General features: G+C 29.9%; 2 protein-coding genes and 1 pseudogene across 2 annotated transcripts; all 3 read right to left on the bottom strand.

Moving 5' to 3' along the window:
• Positions 1-3868: 3868 nt before the first annotated feature.
• LOC145833542 (radial spoke head protein 3 homolog B pseudogene) lies at positions 3869-5296 on the bottom strand (annotated as a pseudogene).
• A 349-nt stretch (positions 5297-5645) lies between these two features.
• On the bottom strand, positions 5646-6890 carry LOC145833541 (radial spoke head protein 3 homolog B-like). Its single transcript, XM_082940710.1, has one exon. The coding sequence runs from the start codon at positions 6888-6890 to the stop codon at positions 5646-5648; it is 1245 nt and encodes a 414-aa protein (XP_082796836.1).
• Positions 6891-8132: 1242 nt separating this feature from the next.
• LOC145833540 (radial spoke head protein 3 homolog B-like) lies at positions 8133-9254 on the bottom strand. Its single transcript, XM_082940709.1, has one exon. It carries the CDS (start codon positions 9252-9254, stop codon positions 8133-8135), a length of 1122 nt encoding a protein of 373 aa, XP_082796835.1.
• Positions 9255-18029: the final 8775 nt, after the last annotated feature.

Genomic DNA, 18029 nt, shown 5'->3' with positions numbered 1-18029 from the left:
TAAATAAAGTATGAAAACCAGAATTTTTTCAGTTAAAGTTATTTAAAAAAAATTCAGTTTTATTTTTCAGTCAAATTTACAACGTGTTATAAAATTTGAATTCTTATTCCTTCATCTATTTTGAAAAAAGTATATATTTCAAATTTACAAATAAGAATGAATGTTTGAAACCAATTCCTTAAATCTAAACTAAAGGTTAAATTTATAAAAGGTACTAATTTAAATTTATTTTCGTTTTAAACTAAGTTGATTAGGACAAAAGTTTTTATTTATTTCAAAGTCTATAGCTATTTTAACATGTTTTCATTAAAACACTAAAATTTGCTTTTAAACATAAAGTTTTATAAATTAAAAACAGTAGTTCTGTATCAAGGTTGCCAAAAAACCTGGAATTTGATAATTTAGGCTAAAAAACCTGGAATCTGAGAAATTTTGAAACAAAACCTGGATTTTTTATCAACTTAAAAATGCTTAATAGTAAAATTTGATTTGACACAAAAATCTATCATATCGATAAAAAAATATTTGTCATCATCAATAAAATTTTTATTAAAAAACACATTTAAGTTTTACAGTAACTTTTCAATGTTATTATACAGCTTAACACAGGTAGTTTCTAGTTTTTTAGCTTAAACTAAAAATAAACCCAAAAATGTGTACTTTTAAAAGCCTGAAGGAAATTTTTAAACCTAGAGAAAACTTGCCAAAATCATTAGGCAACCCTGTCTGTATGCTTAGTCTTCAAACATCAACATCTATGATAAAAACGACTGTATTTACAGGGTGGCCACTTCCTTGAATTTTGTTCTTGCTAAGAAAAGGTTATGAAAAAATCTTTGTATTTAGTTTTACTTGAAAGTAATCCAATGTACCTAATTTTATATACTCTTGGATCTTGTAATAATTTATTTTTTAAAGATTGTAATTAAAGAACTTATAGAAAATATATTAGTTAGTGATTATCTATTATTACAGAATTGTTTTACGTTTTTATAAGTTCAAAAATTAAACTGTCGTTATTAGTTACTTAATTAAATAATTTTTGTATGAAAACCAGTTTGAATTATGTATTATTAGCTTCAGTTAAAAGTAATAGTCACTAACACCTGATACAGTTTAGTACAAATAGCAATTCTTACCAAGATAAAAATAATTAGGGATCTTACATATCTTGATTTTTTGCTAAGATCTGGATATTTTTTCAAAAAAAAGTTGCAGATGCATAATAAGATTCGGCCAAACCCAATTATTTGTATACAACATGAGCAAAGATTTTTTTGCAGAAACAAAACGTCTACAACTTAAATGATAATTAAACTAAATTTGTGACAATACGCTCCCTTAGAAAACACAAGCTCCAACCAAACCATCAAGCTCTGACAAAACAATACAACTGTATTATACAATTTTACAAATAATAAAATAAGTAAATTGTAAGAGTTTAGATATAATTTATAAATAATTTCTAATAGCTCTAGAACTTACAAAAGCCTTAAATGAAAAGTCCGAAAGTAGGTTTAAATCGTGTACTTGGTACTCAAACATTATTTTGAACATTAGTTCAGTAATGCATTTTAACTTATTCATAGTCTTTAGCGTCCTTCTATTCATATCACACCAATACTGTTTTCAGTTTTAACTATAAAGTTTCATTTGTTACTTAATTAACCTCAGTGCACTTTATCCAATGTTCTGTATCGGTGTGACTAAAATTTATATTTTTTGATATCAAAATAATCCAACTTTTCAATTTTTTTAAGCTTTTAAATTAAAAAATTGATGTCTCTAGATTAAAATTCAAATAACAGGTATATTTTTAGTGATTTTTCAACATTTTAATAATTACTATATAAAATAACTGTTGAAGAAATCTGTCGTTATCCTTTTATATAGTAGAGACCTCTTATTGTCATTTCAACAATCAAAGCTACAAAAGTAAAAAAAAAAGTGTGGTCAACATGTATTTACTCAAAACTTTTGGCTTAATTTTAAACACTAGTTAGAGTTATTACGTTAAATACAAAAGTCACCATAGCTTCCGAATAAGCCGTGATGTTACTTTTTGTAAAAGAAATTTTACCTCCCCTGCGACCTTATTTTAGGGGTGGTAAACGCACGGATCGTAAATATTTAAAAAGTTTCAATTAAAACCGGCCCTTGAGCTTGTTAATCTGGTCCGATAAACCGAATTTCAAAACTCACACTGTATATTCTGGGATTGGAAATTAATAAGCAGAAAAGGGTATTAGGTACACTTTATTGGTAATTAAAAGCTTACGTTAGATAAAATAAAAGGTCAAACAGAACTAGTATTTTGTCGAAATAAGTTAAACAATTAATTTATTTGTGAGTTTAGTTGAATTGCCCCGGCACTTCGACCTAAGCAATCCTTACCTTAAGTGACTTTTTTTTCTAGTTTTGCTTATGATGATAATTTTTATTAAAAACAAATTATACAGTAATCTTCCTTTATTCTACCAACATATGTTTCTGTGTGTCAACGAATCAACACACTTCAACTGGGTTGTTAATAGGAAAGATAATTTTTATTAGGTATATATTTGAAAATTACCTTGTGTGCGAAATTTTTCAATAATACAATTAAATCAAGAAACACTTTTTCTGGTTAACCTAGCCTACCGACTACAAAAATTATCCACGGCTAAGCTAGAACATAATAATAAGTTAAAACATAATTTTATATTTAGTACAACATTGCAGAAGCATTTTTGATAAATTAAAATTTTTGCGAAAGTAAGCTCCAGATCCTACTTTAAGCACCCCGTATATAATTGAAGATGATACATTAAATCATTTACTTTTTTTTTTGTTAATAAGTGTTAGAATTTAAAGTAAGATTATCTTTAATATGAGTAAAAAATGAATTTAAATATTTTTTTATTGTATATAAAGAGCCATTATAAAATTTTCTACTTTAAGTGTTAACACGACAACATAGTTTTTTAAATTTAAATGCATACAAAAAAACACGTTAATATATTTAAAGTCAAGCATTTGATCAATTTTGTAAAAAAAAAACTATTAGTACTATACTATGTACAAATTTAGTCGGATAACCAAAACTTTATAAAAAAATCAAAAACTTTCATTTACTGTTTTATTGCGCTATATAGATAAATTTTAGTTAACAATTAATAAAATAAAGTTAAGTATTTTTTAATGTTAGTTTACACGTTTTTTAAAACAACTAAAACCTATTATTTACTTATATAAGCTTAATTTTTGAAGTCTTACAAAATAAATAAAAAACTTTAAAATATTTATTATTTCTACACTTCTTTATTTACTAACTCCTAGTTTTTTATAAAGTCTTTTAATTGAAATTTTTATGTAAAAAATAAAATTTATTCTTAGCTTGAATAATATAAACTTTATTAAAATTCTATTTAAGTACAGCTTGAATACAAATTATAAATTCTCTTTTAATTGTCTTTTAGTTACTAAAATTGTCACTAAAAAGAATTTAAAAGCAACTAATTTTTTATTTTTGTTTTTCACTAAATTAATAATTTCAACCATGAATAACAGAAAGGCAAAAATAAAGAAACTTTGCATAAAAGAAAAAATGTATAGGGTTAGAAAATATAAAAGATAAATTTTACATTTCTTAATTTTTTATGTATTAATGTATAAGCTTTAATTTTAATGTACTTCTTATTCATTGATTTTGTTAATGTTGTCACAAAAATTTTAAATACTTTTTTAAAACTATGTAATAACACCCAGTAGTTTAATTGATGCAATACTATAGCATAAACAAAAAAAAAATGTTGTTTAGTAGTAACTAGTAATATCTTAATATTGTAATAAAACTTCAAGTACAAGAACTGTTAAAAACCCTCAACTTTTATTTGTCTTCGTCTTCTTCCTCCGGCACCTCGCTGATGGTTCCGATGGCATCTTTCGGATCCTCGTAAACGTGCACTTCCTCGTACGTATCCCCGTATTCATCCCCCGTCTGCTGATCCGGCTTCCCGTCGAATACGATCGATTTCTCGCTGCTCTGCGACAGCAGCTCCTCGTCAATTTCAAAAGAAATCTTCGTCTTCTGGTTCTCGCTCTTTCGGTGTTCGGTCTTTTTCGCGCTTCCCTCTTCCTCATGCGAAATCGTTTTGTTTCTCTGCAGAACTTCGTGCACTGACTCGACTGTCGTAACCGAGTTTTCATCACCGACCGAAGCCATTTCGACGTTGAACTGAAACGTCAGTTCAGGGACCTTTAACTCTTTTACGCCAGAATCGTAATCTCTGTGCTTTGCGTTGATCACTCCCAGTAAAATAGTATCCAGCAACAACCTGCTTAGCTGGCTCCTTTCAGTTCCAGACGTTTTGGAAATAACATCGCGTGGCTCACTTAAGTGCGACAGTTTTGAACTGAGGTCTCCGGCAACGTCGTCGACGAGCTTTGGCATGAACTCTTTGACAATATCACGCGACACCCGGTCGTTGAAGAAGCCTTTTGATTTCAAGTCGTCCATGACCGACGGCACCAAACTTTGCGCGTAGTTTTTAGCGAAAACGCGCGCCGCTATCTTGTCTTCAGCGTCCTTTCTCTTCTTGATGACTTTGTGCTCCTGCTTTATTCGCCTCTCCTTTTCCTCTCTGAGCCTCCTGTCCTGTTCTTCCAGCCGCTGCTCCTCGACCAAACCCGCATTTCTGAACTCCTCAAACTCTCGCTGCTGCTGTCTCAACAAGGCGAGCTCTTCCTCTTCCAGCACTTCTATGATCGCCTGCTCCCTGATCTTCACAGCCATGACTTGCAACACCGGCTGAACTTCCTCGTCGAAACGGAACAAATCTCCGTCTTTTATTTGCGTCGATTTGTCCACTCCGCTTATGGCGCGCACGAACAGCGGGGACGGCGGTTTGTCGAGCGACTGATCCGTCTGCGTGTCAGCCTCTTTTTCTTCTATCAAACTGTTCATGCAGTCAAAGACTTTTTCGGTCTGAATGAAAGCGTGTTTCCTGCCCGCGACCGGCGGAGGAGTTCCGAGCCTCATCCCCTTCAGCGCCCTCTTCCTCGATATTTCTCGCCTCCTCGCTTCCTGTCGTCGCTGCAGCTCAATCGGGTTGTCCCTCGCTTCCACGGGGATGCTCTCGGTCGTGTACGTGTTGCCCCTGACGACGCGTCTGTCGTGCATGATGTTGCCATGCCACTTGGGTGCCTCGTCAAAGTTCAGTCGGTATCTGTCTAAGGGTCCGCTGCTGTTGGCAACGCACGGTTTGCTACGAAAGGTGTATCTGCGGCTGTTTGGCGAAGTTTCAACTGATACCATGGTTTTTATGAACAAGTTTGCCTGCTGGAAAATAAAAGTTATTTTCTGTTAAAGCAGTTAGTTTTAAGTATTGTAAAAAAAATGATTAAGTTATAAAAAAAAACTTTTAGCGTAAGAGCTCTGTATGAAAAGATGAACAAAGTTATACTGTACTTTGAAGGTAAATTTAAATTTTTCACTTGTTTATTATTATACTGAAAAAAGCGAACTACAAACAATGTTAGACAAACTTACAACGACTGTTTAATGATATATGTACTTAGCACAAAAACGCTTACCTTGATTTAATTAAAATAAATAAGTATTTACTGTAAATGTTTTATGTCAGTTTTTTGATTTTTTTATTTAATTATCCTTCTTTAGTCTCTTCTTTGGTTGTGTTACGTTCAGCATCGAGGTTGTGAGCCGAAGAGTCAATTTTCATATTGGACAGGTTGTACAAGTTGCCCTTTTGGTTTAGCCCTGAAGGTTGCGAAGGACTTACTAAATTTTCCTCGATCGTTGGAATTTCCAAAGAACATTTGTTGGAGAAGTCGTTTTCAAATGAAACGAGGGCAGGGCATTTCATATAAGCTTCCAGTTTTTCTTCGACTTTTTCTCTGATCATCTTATCGAGAACTATCCTTGAAAGATATGAGCTTGTGTCGAAAGTCTTGCTGATGATCGCGTTGCTTTCGGACCTTGAAATATCTTTCTTACTCAGCTTGTTTTTATTTGTTAAGTTATCGAGTTTGTCGTAATCTTTCATCAACTCAGCCATGAAACCCTTTTCAATATCGTGCTGAATCGGATCGTAGAGATAACCTTGAAGTTTCAAAACTTTCAGTGCAGACGGAACCAAGCTTCCAAGGAATTTTTGAGAAAAGGCGAGAGCGGCTATTCTGTCTGCGGCTTCTCTTTGTTCTGCAAGCTGCTTTTCTCTGCGCGCAATCATCAGCTTCTTTTCTTTGTTTTGCATTTTTGCCAACTTTTCAAGCTTCCTTTCGTCTTCCACCTCTGCGTTTCTTATCTCTTCCAGCTGCCGTTGCCGGCTCCGAAGTCCGGACAACACCTCTTCTTCGACGACTTCGTTTTCCGCTTGCTCCATGACTTTTCCCACGACGACCCTGATGACGGGCATGACTTCGCGTTTGAACAAGAAAAGGTCGCCGCCGTACACTTGACTGTGCTTGTCCTGGCCGGTTTTTCTTGGCGTGTACGCGCTCTCCTTGGCCCGGACGAACTCATCCACCGAAGTGAAGCCTTCCGTCGTTTCCGGCACGTCGTCGTGATCGACCAGGTACAGCGCGGTGTCCACTTCGTAGCGCGGCTTGAAGACTTCCGGGCTTCCAAGCGACCTCTTCAGCGGCCTCAGCAAGCTGCGGTACCTGTACTTGCTGAAAGGCGAAGGCTTGACCTCTGGCTTGCTCTGCTTGCATTTTACAGGGTTCTTTGAACAGGTGATTCCCCTCCTCACCCTCTGGTCGGCTATCAGGCTGCCGTAGTAGAACATTTTCTTATTCGGTTTCTCGGCGAAGTCGATCAGGGAAGGTTTGCTGGCGAACTTGTAAATGTCCGACCCTGTTAAACCTCCTTTTTTTATTCTAGAAGGCATTGTGTTAAAATAGTGTGCTATTCTTACTTTTAAAGCATTATAAGCTGTTTCTCTGTAAAAAATATTTTTTTAAGTAATATTAGAGTTTAAAGAACAAAATCCAATGTACTTAAATAAACAAAAAAACCTAAAGAAAAACAAACGTTTAAAAGAAATGCATGGAAAATTTAGAACAAGCTAAAATACTATTGCACACTTTGGAAAATTATCAACAGCAAAATTATTAAACTGTTCTTATTTCTACCTCTTATTTGATTTGATTTTCAGTTTTGTCAGCGAAAACATATTCTTGTTACACCATTGTTCTAAAATATATGCAGCTCTGCGTGACACGTACTTCCAAAATCTAAAAACTTGTATTTTTTTGCTCTTGTTAAATCTAAACACATAAAGGCTCGCTGCACTTGATTGATTTTGATTTTCTTTTGAAAAAAGGCATACATTTTAGACTATTAAGCTTTAACCTGGCTGCAGCCGAGCAATTTCTTTTTCATGAACTAAATAAGTCAGCTAACTCTACATCTCCCCTTCCGTGGTACCTTAGTGTGCCCTTTATTATTTTAACTTCCAGTGTTTGTAATTGAAAGTTGTCTATCCAACTACATTTTTAAGGGACACGTAGCTTTGGTGCTTACTTTCCAAAGATATTAGTTTAGCTGTCTAAATATGTTTCTCATGACTAAGGCTTGTAAATGATCTTTGACTAAGTAACGAACAAGCATACTGATTTGTTTCTGGTTATGTATATACCAGTTGCATGCTACATTAATTTGAGGTTTTAAAAATCTAAAAAAATTAAATGAGTCAGTTTTAGAAAAAAATAACCATAAAAAGTTAAAATCAAATTAAAATTTTAGTAAAACTTATAAAAGGTATAAAATAAATGCTGTTCTAACTTGACAAAAAACCAGCAAAGACATTTTTCTTTTTGTATTAGTTTTTTGTTTATTTTTTTTACTGGTTGTATCAAATTTGTTGAAATATTTAAAAGAAAAATTAGACGTAAAATAGAATAAAAAGTTAATAAAGTTTTATAATATAGAAAAACTAAAAAGATAATACTAATACTGCTTGAACTTTGATAAAAACTACATGAAAATAGTGTTTTGTTTCCTTAATTGTTCTTACTTGCTTTCGATGATTTATAAAAATTTGTACAATTTTACATCTTATGTGCTAATACTACATGCAGTGCAAAGTGCAGCAATCATAAGTTATTTTACCTTTTTTGTAGTTCAATGTTTAAAATTTGACATTCTGTTTACGGTGAGAAGTGTTTTCATTCACATAGTCATGTTGTGATGGTGCATCTAAAATTTCGCCACCGCGGAAATCTTCACTTTCAAAGCTACCATAAGACTCAAAGTCTTCAAGACAATTGGAAGATAAATCTGAGTAAGTTAATGCGTCATGATAACCGAATAAATCTCCACGCATCCGTCTTTCTACTACGTCTCTAATTATTATGTCCAGAACACGTCTTGCTTGTTCGGTTACTGTCAGAGTTTTAGAAGTTTGATTTGACAAAAAGGGCAAGAAATTCGTTTCAATATCATGTCTAAGCCGATCACAAAAATATGCATTTGTAAGCTTTTCATATGTGGACCTTTCCATATTTTCTGCAAAATCTTCTTGTCCTGATCTGACTAATTTCGTACCAGCTAGCTCATTTTCTCTTTCCTTGGCCTCCCGCTCTTGCTTGAACCTTCTTGCTTTTTCCTCATTTAGCCTCTTGTGCTGGGCTTCGAGCGCTTGCTTGGCTGTTGTCTCACAGTTGCGCAAGTAGTTGAACCTCTGCTCCTGCTCCCTGAGAACCTTGACTTCCTCTTCTTCCATCAGCTCAATCACGGACTGATCGACCACCTTCCCTACCACCACTTCAACGATCGGCCTCGCCTCAACGTCGAACACGAAAAGGTCGCCGGCTTCCACCTGCGTGTGCTTGCTTTTGTTGCTCAGCCTGGGAACGTACTTTGGCGACGGGGGCCTGTCCTCGCGCTCCCTCCTCGGGTAGTCATCTATATCAACGGGATTGTCTATCGGCACCAAGTCGCACAACGTCTGCGTCGTGCCGCTAATGTGCCGGCCCTCAATGGTCTGCTGCACCTGCAAAAACATTTCCCGCTCCTCCCTGGCGTGCTTTTTGGCGTAGGTCAAGTGCTGCTCCCTGGAGCTTGGACTCCCGGGCACCGCCATGTACCTGGACCAGTTGGACCCGCGCACGATGTGCCGGTCGTGCATGATGTTGTCGTAGATTTCGTCAGATTGGTTTTCCCTGTACCGCTTCCAGTGGTTCCTTGCGGCGGTGGGTTTGCTTTTGAACGTGTACAGCGGCTTCTTGCGTTGAGTCACCTGAGTTGCCATTTGTTTGCTTTTTGTCTTATAAAATGTTCTGCCATTAAAAAACTAAGGGTGGTTACTCATTAAAGGTTAATTTTAAAAAGTATTTTTATATGGCATAATATTTAATAGTTAAAATCAAAAACTTTATTTATGTTTTAAACTTGAAACAAGTTTGTTAAAATTCATACAACTTGTTTATTTCTGCTTTCAAATAAAAAATGTTTATTACAAAAAGTATTAATGTTTCATACTTGTTGAAGTCATAATTTTTAAAACTATGTTTCAAAATTCCTAAAAAATTATAATAAACATAGTTAAATTTATGAAAATTATAGCTAATAAAAAGTATACTTTTACATAAAATTAAAGTTGATCGAAAAGTATATTTAAATTTAACAACTTTTTAAAATATATACATTTTCACAGTTATAACACTACTTTATTTAAATAATCTTTTGTCAGTAAACATAGTCAACAAAACCATATGTGTTAAGATTAATTGTCAATCATTAAAGTTTTTTAGACTTTTGTTTTTAGTACAGTAATAGGTATTAAAAAAAATTGAATGTAGGTAAAAGAAATACATTAAAATTTTTTGGTGTTGTTGCTCAAATAATTTTAGTGCTACTCTTTATTTAAATTACAGTACATATACGATATATTGATAATATTTTATGGTAGAGACAAAAAGAATTTATAAAATGAACACAGCAACTTTTTTTTTTACCGACGTGCTTTTTTTAGTTATGGTGATGGCTAGGGATTTATACTATCGCAATTCGGATTTAATTGTCTGACAATTGTTTCGTACAAAATAGCTCACAAATACAAGAAATCCAAAAAGTTTATATACTCAAAATAACTGCAATAAACATGATATCTCAGTTGTCATTATACTTAGTCTTACTTGTGGGAAGGGTTCTCTTTTCGTTATGCTTTTAAAAGGTAAACTAGTTTAAATCAAAATCGAAAATCTCGAAGATAACAAATAACGTATTTTGTTACAGTAGTACAAGACTTATGAATTTAAAAGACATTCTGTAAGAGTCGGGAATGTTTTATAACTTTGAAAGTCGTACTTTTAGAACATTTAAAAGCAATATTTAATGAAATAATATTTCAAATAGCACCAATGCTTATTTACAGATAAATTAAAAGCTTGTTTTTTTTTGTTCAAGTAAGGTGCAAATATCTGTTTTGTACACCACAATTGTTACTATAGACAATTGTCAATCTCATAAAGTTACAATAAAACAATGATAACAATACCTGGTGGTATATTATAAATATATAAAAAAATCATAAGTCAATAAAAGGAAAATTTTATTTCTGTGTTGAAATAGCTGTTTTGAAAAAGTTTTTTTTTAACTAAAAATACGTATTGGGCCGTAGTTTGAAGAACCCTTCTATGAAGTTTTTTTTAAACGTTATAAAAAATGTATTTTAAGAACAGAACATGTTGTTCGTTTCTAAGTTTGTCCAAAAGGATATATAATAACGTGTTATGATAAAAACTAAGTGAAGTGTTGCGTTCTAAATTGAATTCTTTAAGCAGCAAGCTTATTAAAACTTAAAATAACAACAGTTGTTCATTTTTCTTACTATGCAATCTTATAAAACTTTTTTAGTTGCAGTTTATGAATTACAATCGAAAATGAGATATATGCTATGAATTTTAAAACAGTTGTGTTTTATTTAACCTTTAAAGCACTAACTATTACACTTTTACAAATGCCTGCTAATAACTTTAAACAACAGATACAATAAAGAATTACAAGTAAAATGAGATAAAGGTTTTATTTTATTTTATAAGAAATGTTTTTACCCGTTAGGTAAATTTGATAGTATAATTATCAGTATAGAACAAGGTTTTCCAAACTTCGAAGAAATTAAAGTAGCTATGGCCCCTCCGACAAGATTGCTCAATAAACAACCCTAAATACGTCCAAGACCTTTTTTCTGTTCATTATCTACTCCAGAATGTCTTGTGTAAGTTTATAGTTATGGCCTCATAGATCCCTATGGCCTCTTTTCTACTCACGCCCTCATTTGGCCCCTTGCAGCTTATGTCCTCGAAATTTATGAAATGGCTCCAAATGGGGCCATATGGCCAACTTTGGGAAACCCTGGTCTAGAAATACTTTGTCAACATATTTATTTACAAACTATGTTCATTCGATTACTATCATCATAACCAAGTTTAAATTTTACCATCTTGTAGTTAGCACTAGACAGTCCCGCTAGACCAAAAATAACAATTTCCGTACAAATTAAATACTGACTTTCAAAACGCTATTTATCACATAAACTCTCCGAGAATTTCAATTTTTTGAGTTCAAGAAGGAGAAGAAATAAAATTTCGTACTCTGTATCGGGAACTGTTGTCAAAGGCCGGACGGTGCAGTCTAGTGAAAACTGAAAACCAACTACAAGTAGATATGGAAGCAAAAAAATCCATTAGATTTTACGAAACTAAATTACAGTGATAAATGTAAAAAAATGAGAAAAATACTTAGATTTTAGATTATTTAAAAAAATCTCCAAGTTCTAAGGTGATAGAGTAAATTAGTTTTGTGACAAGCAATATAACTATTTTAACAACAAAAAATTTAATATAGTAAAGTCATAGTGTATTTTATTTTAAATGCTTTAATAAAATTTTGAACATAAACATAGTACTTTAGTATTTGTAAAAGAGTTTATAAATGTTAACTTTATATGAAAATATAATGATAACAATAAAAAGTCATTTTTAAACACAATATAACCTAAAGGAAAAGGTGTAACCATAAAAAAATATGAATTTGAACAATTAACTTCAAAAAAGTTAATTTTGTTCACTTAAACTTAAAATAATTTATCTTCAAGAATAATTTGTAGGTTTTTTAATAAAAAAAGTAAAGTTATATTTAGTAGACAGTAGCTAATTTTTTTATTTAAATGTCAAACTTAAACTCAATGGTTAATAAAATACTCTTAATTTAAGTTTTTGTTTCACTAAGACTATACAAAAAGTTTACTTAAGCTAACTAGTATTGGCATATAGAAAAATTAATCAAACAAATAACTTATTACCTTTGTTTACAAAGTACGATCTCTCATAATGTTTTAGTCATGTAATACACATTTCATTTATAATTGGCGAATATATTTATCTTTTTTTTTTTAACTTGATTTTCAACTTTAGTATTTTCATTAATAAAAACCTCGTTTTACAAACAACATTTCTGAACATTTATAATAAGAAAAAAACTTCATTACATTTTTGAAAGCCAAACTAACTCAGTTCTGTGATTAATAAGTATTTTATAATATAAAAAGTATAGTTTGGCCTGTTAGTGAACTATTATGTAATTCTTAAATATGAAATACTTAGACTAAAAACCATTTTATTTGTGGGTAATGGACATTACCATTTTACATTTCAAAGCTTTTGCATAAAAAAAACTGATTAGCTTACTTACCTTACAAAACTCAAAAAAATATTTTTACTCGTATAAAATAAAAACCTATATATATAAACAACTCTAAACTGTATTATAGTTGGTACAATAGAATATTTTAAAGTTTATATACAATTGAAAATTAGAAACTTATAGTAAACTTGCCTCAAAATTTTTCCATCGATGTAAACTGTAATACCTTAATAATACTTTTTTGGTGATATTTTATTGTTTGGGACATTTTTGACTTTAAAATCGATATATTTAATATATTTTATATGCCTTTATGCTTCAAATGCATTTTTGAATAGTTAACGCTTTTCATCAATTGAAAAAGTTTTGAAATTACACATGCGTTTTAAACCAAAACAATAACTACGTCATAATATAACGCTCCCCGCTTTACTAAATAATTTTACAACTTAACTATGTCCTGATGAAAACTTTGAAACACTTTATCACAAAATTTTACAAGGTAATTTAATTTGAAATCCAACGGTTGAACAGAAATACTAATTGTTTATCTACTATTGTTTATCTGTAATCAAAATTATACCAGACTATCATAATCCACCAAAGTTCAATTATGAAACACTTTGTCTTGAGCAGTTGCATTTTAAAAAGTAATAGATTAATAAAATATAAGATAACTTCAATTAAAACTAAAGAATTTGATAGGAAGAAAATACTGTTGGAGTTTTTTTTTTATGCAGTTACATAATTAGTTAAAAATAAATGCCTTAATGAAAAATTATGACTACTTACAATTTACAATGTCTGAAACCATATTCTGAAACTCTATTTTTTATATATAATTTTTTCGGGGTTTTATTTAATATAGTTCTAATTACAAAACAATGTTTGGCTCAGAAGGGCTCTTCATTTAATAATTAGTTCTAATTTAAATAAAAGAAGGTTGTCTTTTTCATCAAGTTACTCTGAATTTCTTTTTATTCGAGCTAGTCTTTTTATTTTGATGACTAAGATTTCTTTTAATTGTAAATCATAACTTTATATATAAATGATTTTCATACTTCTTTTCTTTATAGTCTTACTTTGCAGTTTGTGATCAGTTGCTAAATTAGGATGGCTACATTATATCCTTTAAAAGGAAAAAAATTACAGAATGATTTCAAGGTGTCCATGTTATGAAAATATTATTGACTGGTCCAAGAATTTGAAAATAAAAATATTGATTTAACTTTTTTAAATTCTATTTTAGTTTGTAATTAAGTAGCACTTCTTAAGCTAGTCCTTTTAAAACTAAACTACTAAATAAAGTACCTGTATATATTGAAAACAATAATCATTTCTTAGCTCAAACATTTTCAAATGTTGTGATTGTTCTACGTTTTTTTTTTAAGTATACTTTTCAAGAACAAATATTATCAATATTTAGATAGGAAAAGTTTCTATATAAAAAAATCTGCTAATAAAACCAGTCAAGGACACGGTCAGATTTGTTTACATATAACAAAAATATTATCAACAAAAAGATTCGTATGAAAAAAAGTGTTCAAAGTTTTTTTTTTCACATTAAAAGTACTTTCAAGATGTTTTCGTCCTCAGTAAACTTCAATCAGTATTTGGTAGTACTTGATGCTTACTTAGGACAAAAGCATCTAAAACATATCATCTAAGTTTAAAGATATTGTTTTTTATAAGACTAACTCACTGTATCAGGCTATTTCATCCTAGTTTAAAATAAATTAGGATGTTTAAAAGTGGCAGCCCTGAACAGTATAACAACTTTTTATTATTAAGTTAGTTGCTTGGTATTTTCAACACTTGATTTTGTGGCAAATTTTTTATAAGCTATTTAAAAAATAATTTGTTACTTTTTTTGTCTTTGTTTTTACAAATGCTTAAAAACCAGTTTTTTAGTACATTTTTCTTTCTAATCGTATGTGATTTTTTTTCAATTTGATTTTACCTTTATTTTAGATAGTTTTTCTAAATCATTCAAAAAGATATCATGTTTTTTTGTTCATACAGCACTATACTTCTATCTATAAACTTTCTAATTTACTTAATACTTTTATTTTCGTGATTTGAAATTGCTATCAAACTAAAAGAAAACATTTAATATAAAAATGTTTAAACAGATAATTTGTTATTGTTCATGAACATATGGTTTAAGTAAAAACATTAATTAAAATGTTATCCTAAATTGGTTTAAAATAGGTTTACCTTGTGAATACATCATTGATTTGTTATTAGATATAGTATATGCAAAAAACTAATCTATGTTCTTAGTGTGCGTACGGTATTCTACTTTAATATTTTGTTCAATACAACTGTGTAATTTTACGTAGTTTAATATCCTTTAAACAGTATGTATTATATCATTTGTAAAAAAAGAAATAATGATCAATTATTTTAATCAGAAAAATAATTTTGATATTTTTATTCACGTATTATATATCGATTTCTTAATATTTTAAAAAGACTTGCGCAATTTGTGTCTCTTTTTTATGTTTTTAATAAGTAAGTTTTCCGCTAAAAAGTACCTCGCAGGCCACAAAACTTAGCATTAAAGGCAATTTTCCAATCCCTGCTTCAAGCCTTAAAACTTAGTGAGCTTAATTTTACAGAGTTTTTTCAGACGGTATTTCTAAAACATAATACATTATATTATATAGATATTTTTTATTTTATTTATAAATAAAAAGTACCTTTTTTTGTTTAACTATTAAAATATTATAAAATTATACTAATCGATTTTCATTGTCATTCTATAATGTTAAAATATACAATCTTCTAAAATATTAATATAATGAGATGATTAAAATTTTAGCTATTTTCTTATATAAAAAGTGCATTAGCTATAAAAACACAGACCATTAATCAAAAAATAATAATTACTGTTTAAGAACAAACAACAAGAAACGTGAAATTAAGTATTTTTCTAACATTAAGCTACTATACACTTTAAAATCTTACTATGAATCTATGTAAAGATATTAGAACAATGATAGGTAATTGTATTATTGAATACAAAGCTTTGTAATCTTTATGTTAATCTTTCATTGCTGTTTCTGACTTTAAATATAAAGGAAAACAAAAAAGTTATGCAAAAACAAAACTGAGCCATATTTTAGAAATAGTTTAATGTACTTTTTAAAGTTATGAGTTTTGCAACTGATCATTAATCGGAGCAATTCTGAAGGTGTGCTCGGAAAAAAACTTTACTGTGCACAGAAAGTTTAGTAAAATAAAAAATGTTGCAAAAAGGAGGCTTAGCTTGATAAATCTTAATATACTTTTATTTACTAAGACACTTAAAACATAAAAAGTAGTGCTGTTAAAAAGCAAATTATACTTTTTAGTTATATGCTACTTTCAGTCAAACAAGTTTTCATCCGTAAACTGTTTGTTTTATAATATTGCTGTTTGAGGAAGTATAAAAATTGCAGCGTTATTTACTTTGATTTTTAAATGTTATTCAGTTTACTCTAAAGCTGTATATAGTAAACAACTAATTGTGTAATTTCCGTAAACATTAGATTTTTATAATAGCGAACTTAGTTTGAACGAAAAGCCGAATCAGTTGGTGTAAAAAAAGGTTGTTTTCAAAATCTTGTAAATTTTCTACTTAGTTTAAAGTTCAAAACTTTATGGTTTTGAGCAATATAAAAACTTTGATTGGCTAGTAAATAATAATTAAATATTTTTGTTCAAAAGAAAATCAGTTGTCAATAGTTTTTTTAACGCCTACACCTGTGTACGTTAATGAATGTAGAAACTATTTTACAAACAAAAAACTTAAAGAGCAGTATTTTTTTTTTACATTTGTGTAATACCTGCTGATTTCTTTTAAAGATAATTTTGATAGTTTGTAATTAGCTTAGTGCTTTTTAACTAGCAAAAACTACTAGTTTATAATTAGATTAACTTCAGTAGTAAAACAGTTGACTTTCTAGTGTGAACAGATTTATTTCTTATGTCCTACAGTGTACGGCTCTGAAAAAAATTAATCATAAGTTTAGATTAGACAAAACTGTTTTCTTTGAATTTTCAAAAGTACTAATACCTAAATGTAAGATATTTATTTTATTTTTTCCAAAAAGCTGTTTTTTTCCTAATGTAAGGAGCTGTAAGGTGATACTTTAAATTTTAAACTACTACTAATAGTAACCTAAACAACTGTAAAGTGTTATTGAATATCCCTAAACTAGAGGTCGCAACCTTTTGTAGTTAATGGGCCAGTTTTTCTAGAACTAGTTACTCGCGGGCTGCACAGTTAAAAAAAAAAAGTTTTTCGTGAGCTATAATTATTTAAAACAATTTTTAAGGAATCAAAAAAAAAGTTACTATTTTGAATCAAAATTTGATGAAATAAGCAGTACCATAGCACTAGTAATCAACAATTAATAAATTAAAGCCTAATTGTAAGCCCTATACACAAGACTTTTTTTTTGCTTTAAAAATTATGTTTTTAGGTAAAAAGTACATTTCCTGCCGCAATTTTCCGACCTTTGTTATATAATAAAATTCCTTAAAAATATTTTACTATCACAGTTTTTATTAAATAAAAACCCTTTACTACTTTTATTTAATGAAAAACTTTAAGCTAAATTCGCATAATAAAATCCCAAACAAACTACTTAAAAAAATTGAAGGTTAAATCGCTAATTGTCTTTACTTTAAACTAATAATACTTTTATGTATTTTAATGTTTTTCAATTATTACATTACTTATTTAAATGTGATATAGCAAAAGAAAAAAATGCGACAATTAGTTATACTCATTTGAAAACAAAACTTAATAAGTTTTTAGTTTTGCAACAGTTTACACAACATTATTATTATTTAAATCATTAATTGTACTTTAAAAAAAATACTTTGCGATGGTATAAGCTTTTAAAATAACTTTTTAAACAGAAACCTAAATTTTATTCTACAGCTAAAATTTTGCAACAGTAAAGAGAAAAATTCCTGAAAATGAAGATAGTTCTATTTATTTTAGCTTTTTTGGTGTTTATATGTGGTAACACAGGTTTTTATTTGTTTCTTTTATATAGTTTACATGATTAAATTTCTATCGTGTTGTGTTTTGTTCAAATTGCTCAAGTACAATAAAGGTTTTACTCATTATATTTAAACAAAAATTTATTAAAAATACTCGAAATGAAAATGATTGATTTTTTAATATGTAATTTATAAAACTAATTTACTTTTGCGCTTGTTTGACTAAATAATAATTTGATTTAAAACTTTTTGTAATATTTAAGAAAAAGTTGATTACGGTTAAATAGTTGTGCAAGATATTATAAACTGTACAACCTCTGGAACTTTACGTCTTAATCAAAAATGATTAGGATGCAATGGACTTAAACTCCTGTCAGGGAGA

This window comes from Thalia democratica, chromosome 4 (assembly GCF_965202585.1).
Source record: "Thalia democratica chromosome 4, ktThaDemo2.hap1.1, whole genome shotgun sequence".
NCBI classification, from domain to species: Eukaryota; Metazoa; Chordata; class Thaliacea; order Salpida; family Salpidae; genus Thalia; species Thalia democratica.
Note: the sequence above shows the minus strand (reverse complement) of the source record. Positions and strands in the feature narration are given on the sequence as shown.

Bases quoted from the DNA above. Each gene is read 5' to 3' on its own strand.
- LOC145833541 (XM_082940710.1), bottom strand. From the start codon at position 6,890: ATGCCTTCTAGAATAAAAAAAGGAGGTTTAACAGGGTCGGACATTTAC.
- LOC145833540 (XM_082940709.1), bottom strand. From the start codon at position 9,254: ATGGCAACTCAGGTGACTCAACGCAAGAAGCCGCTGTACACGTTCAAA.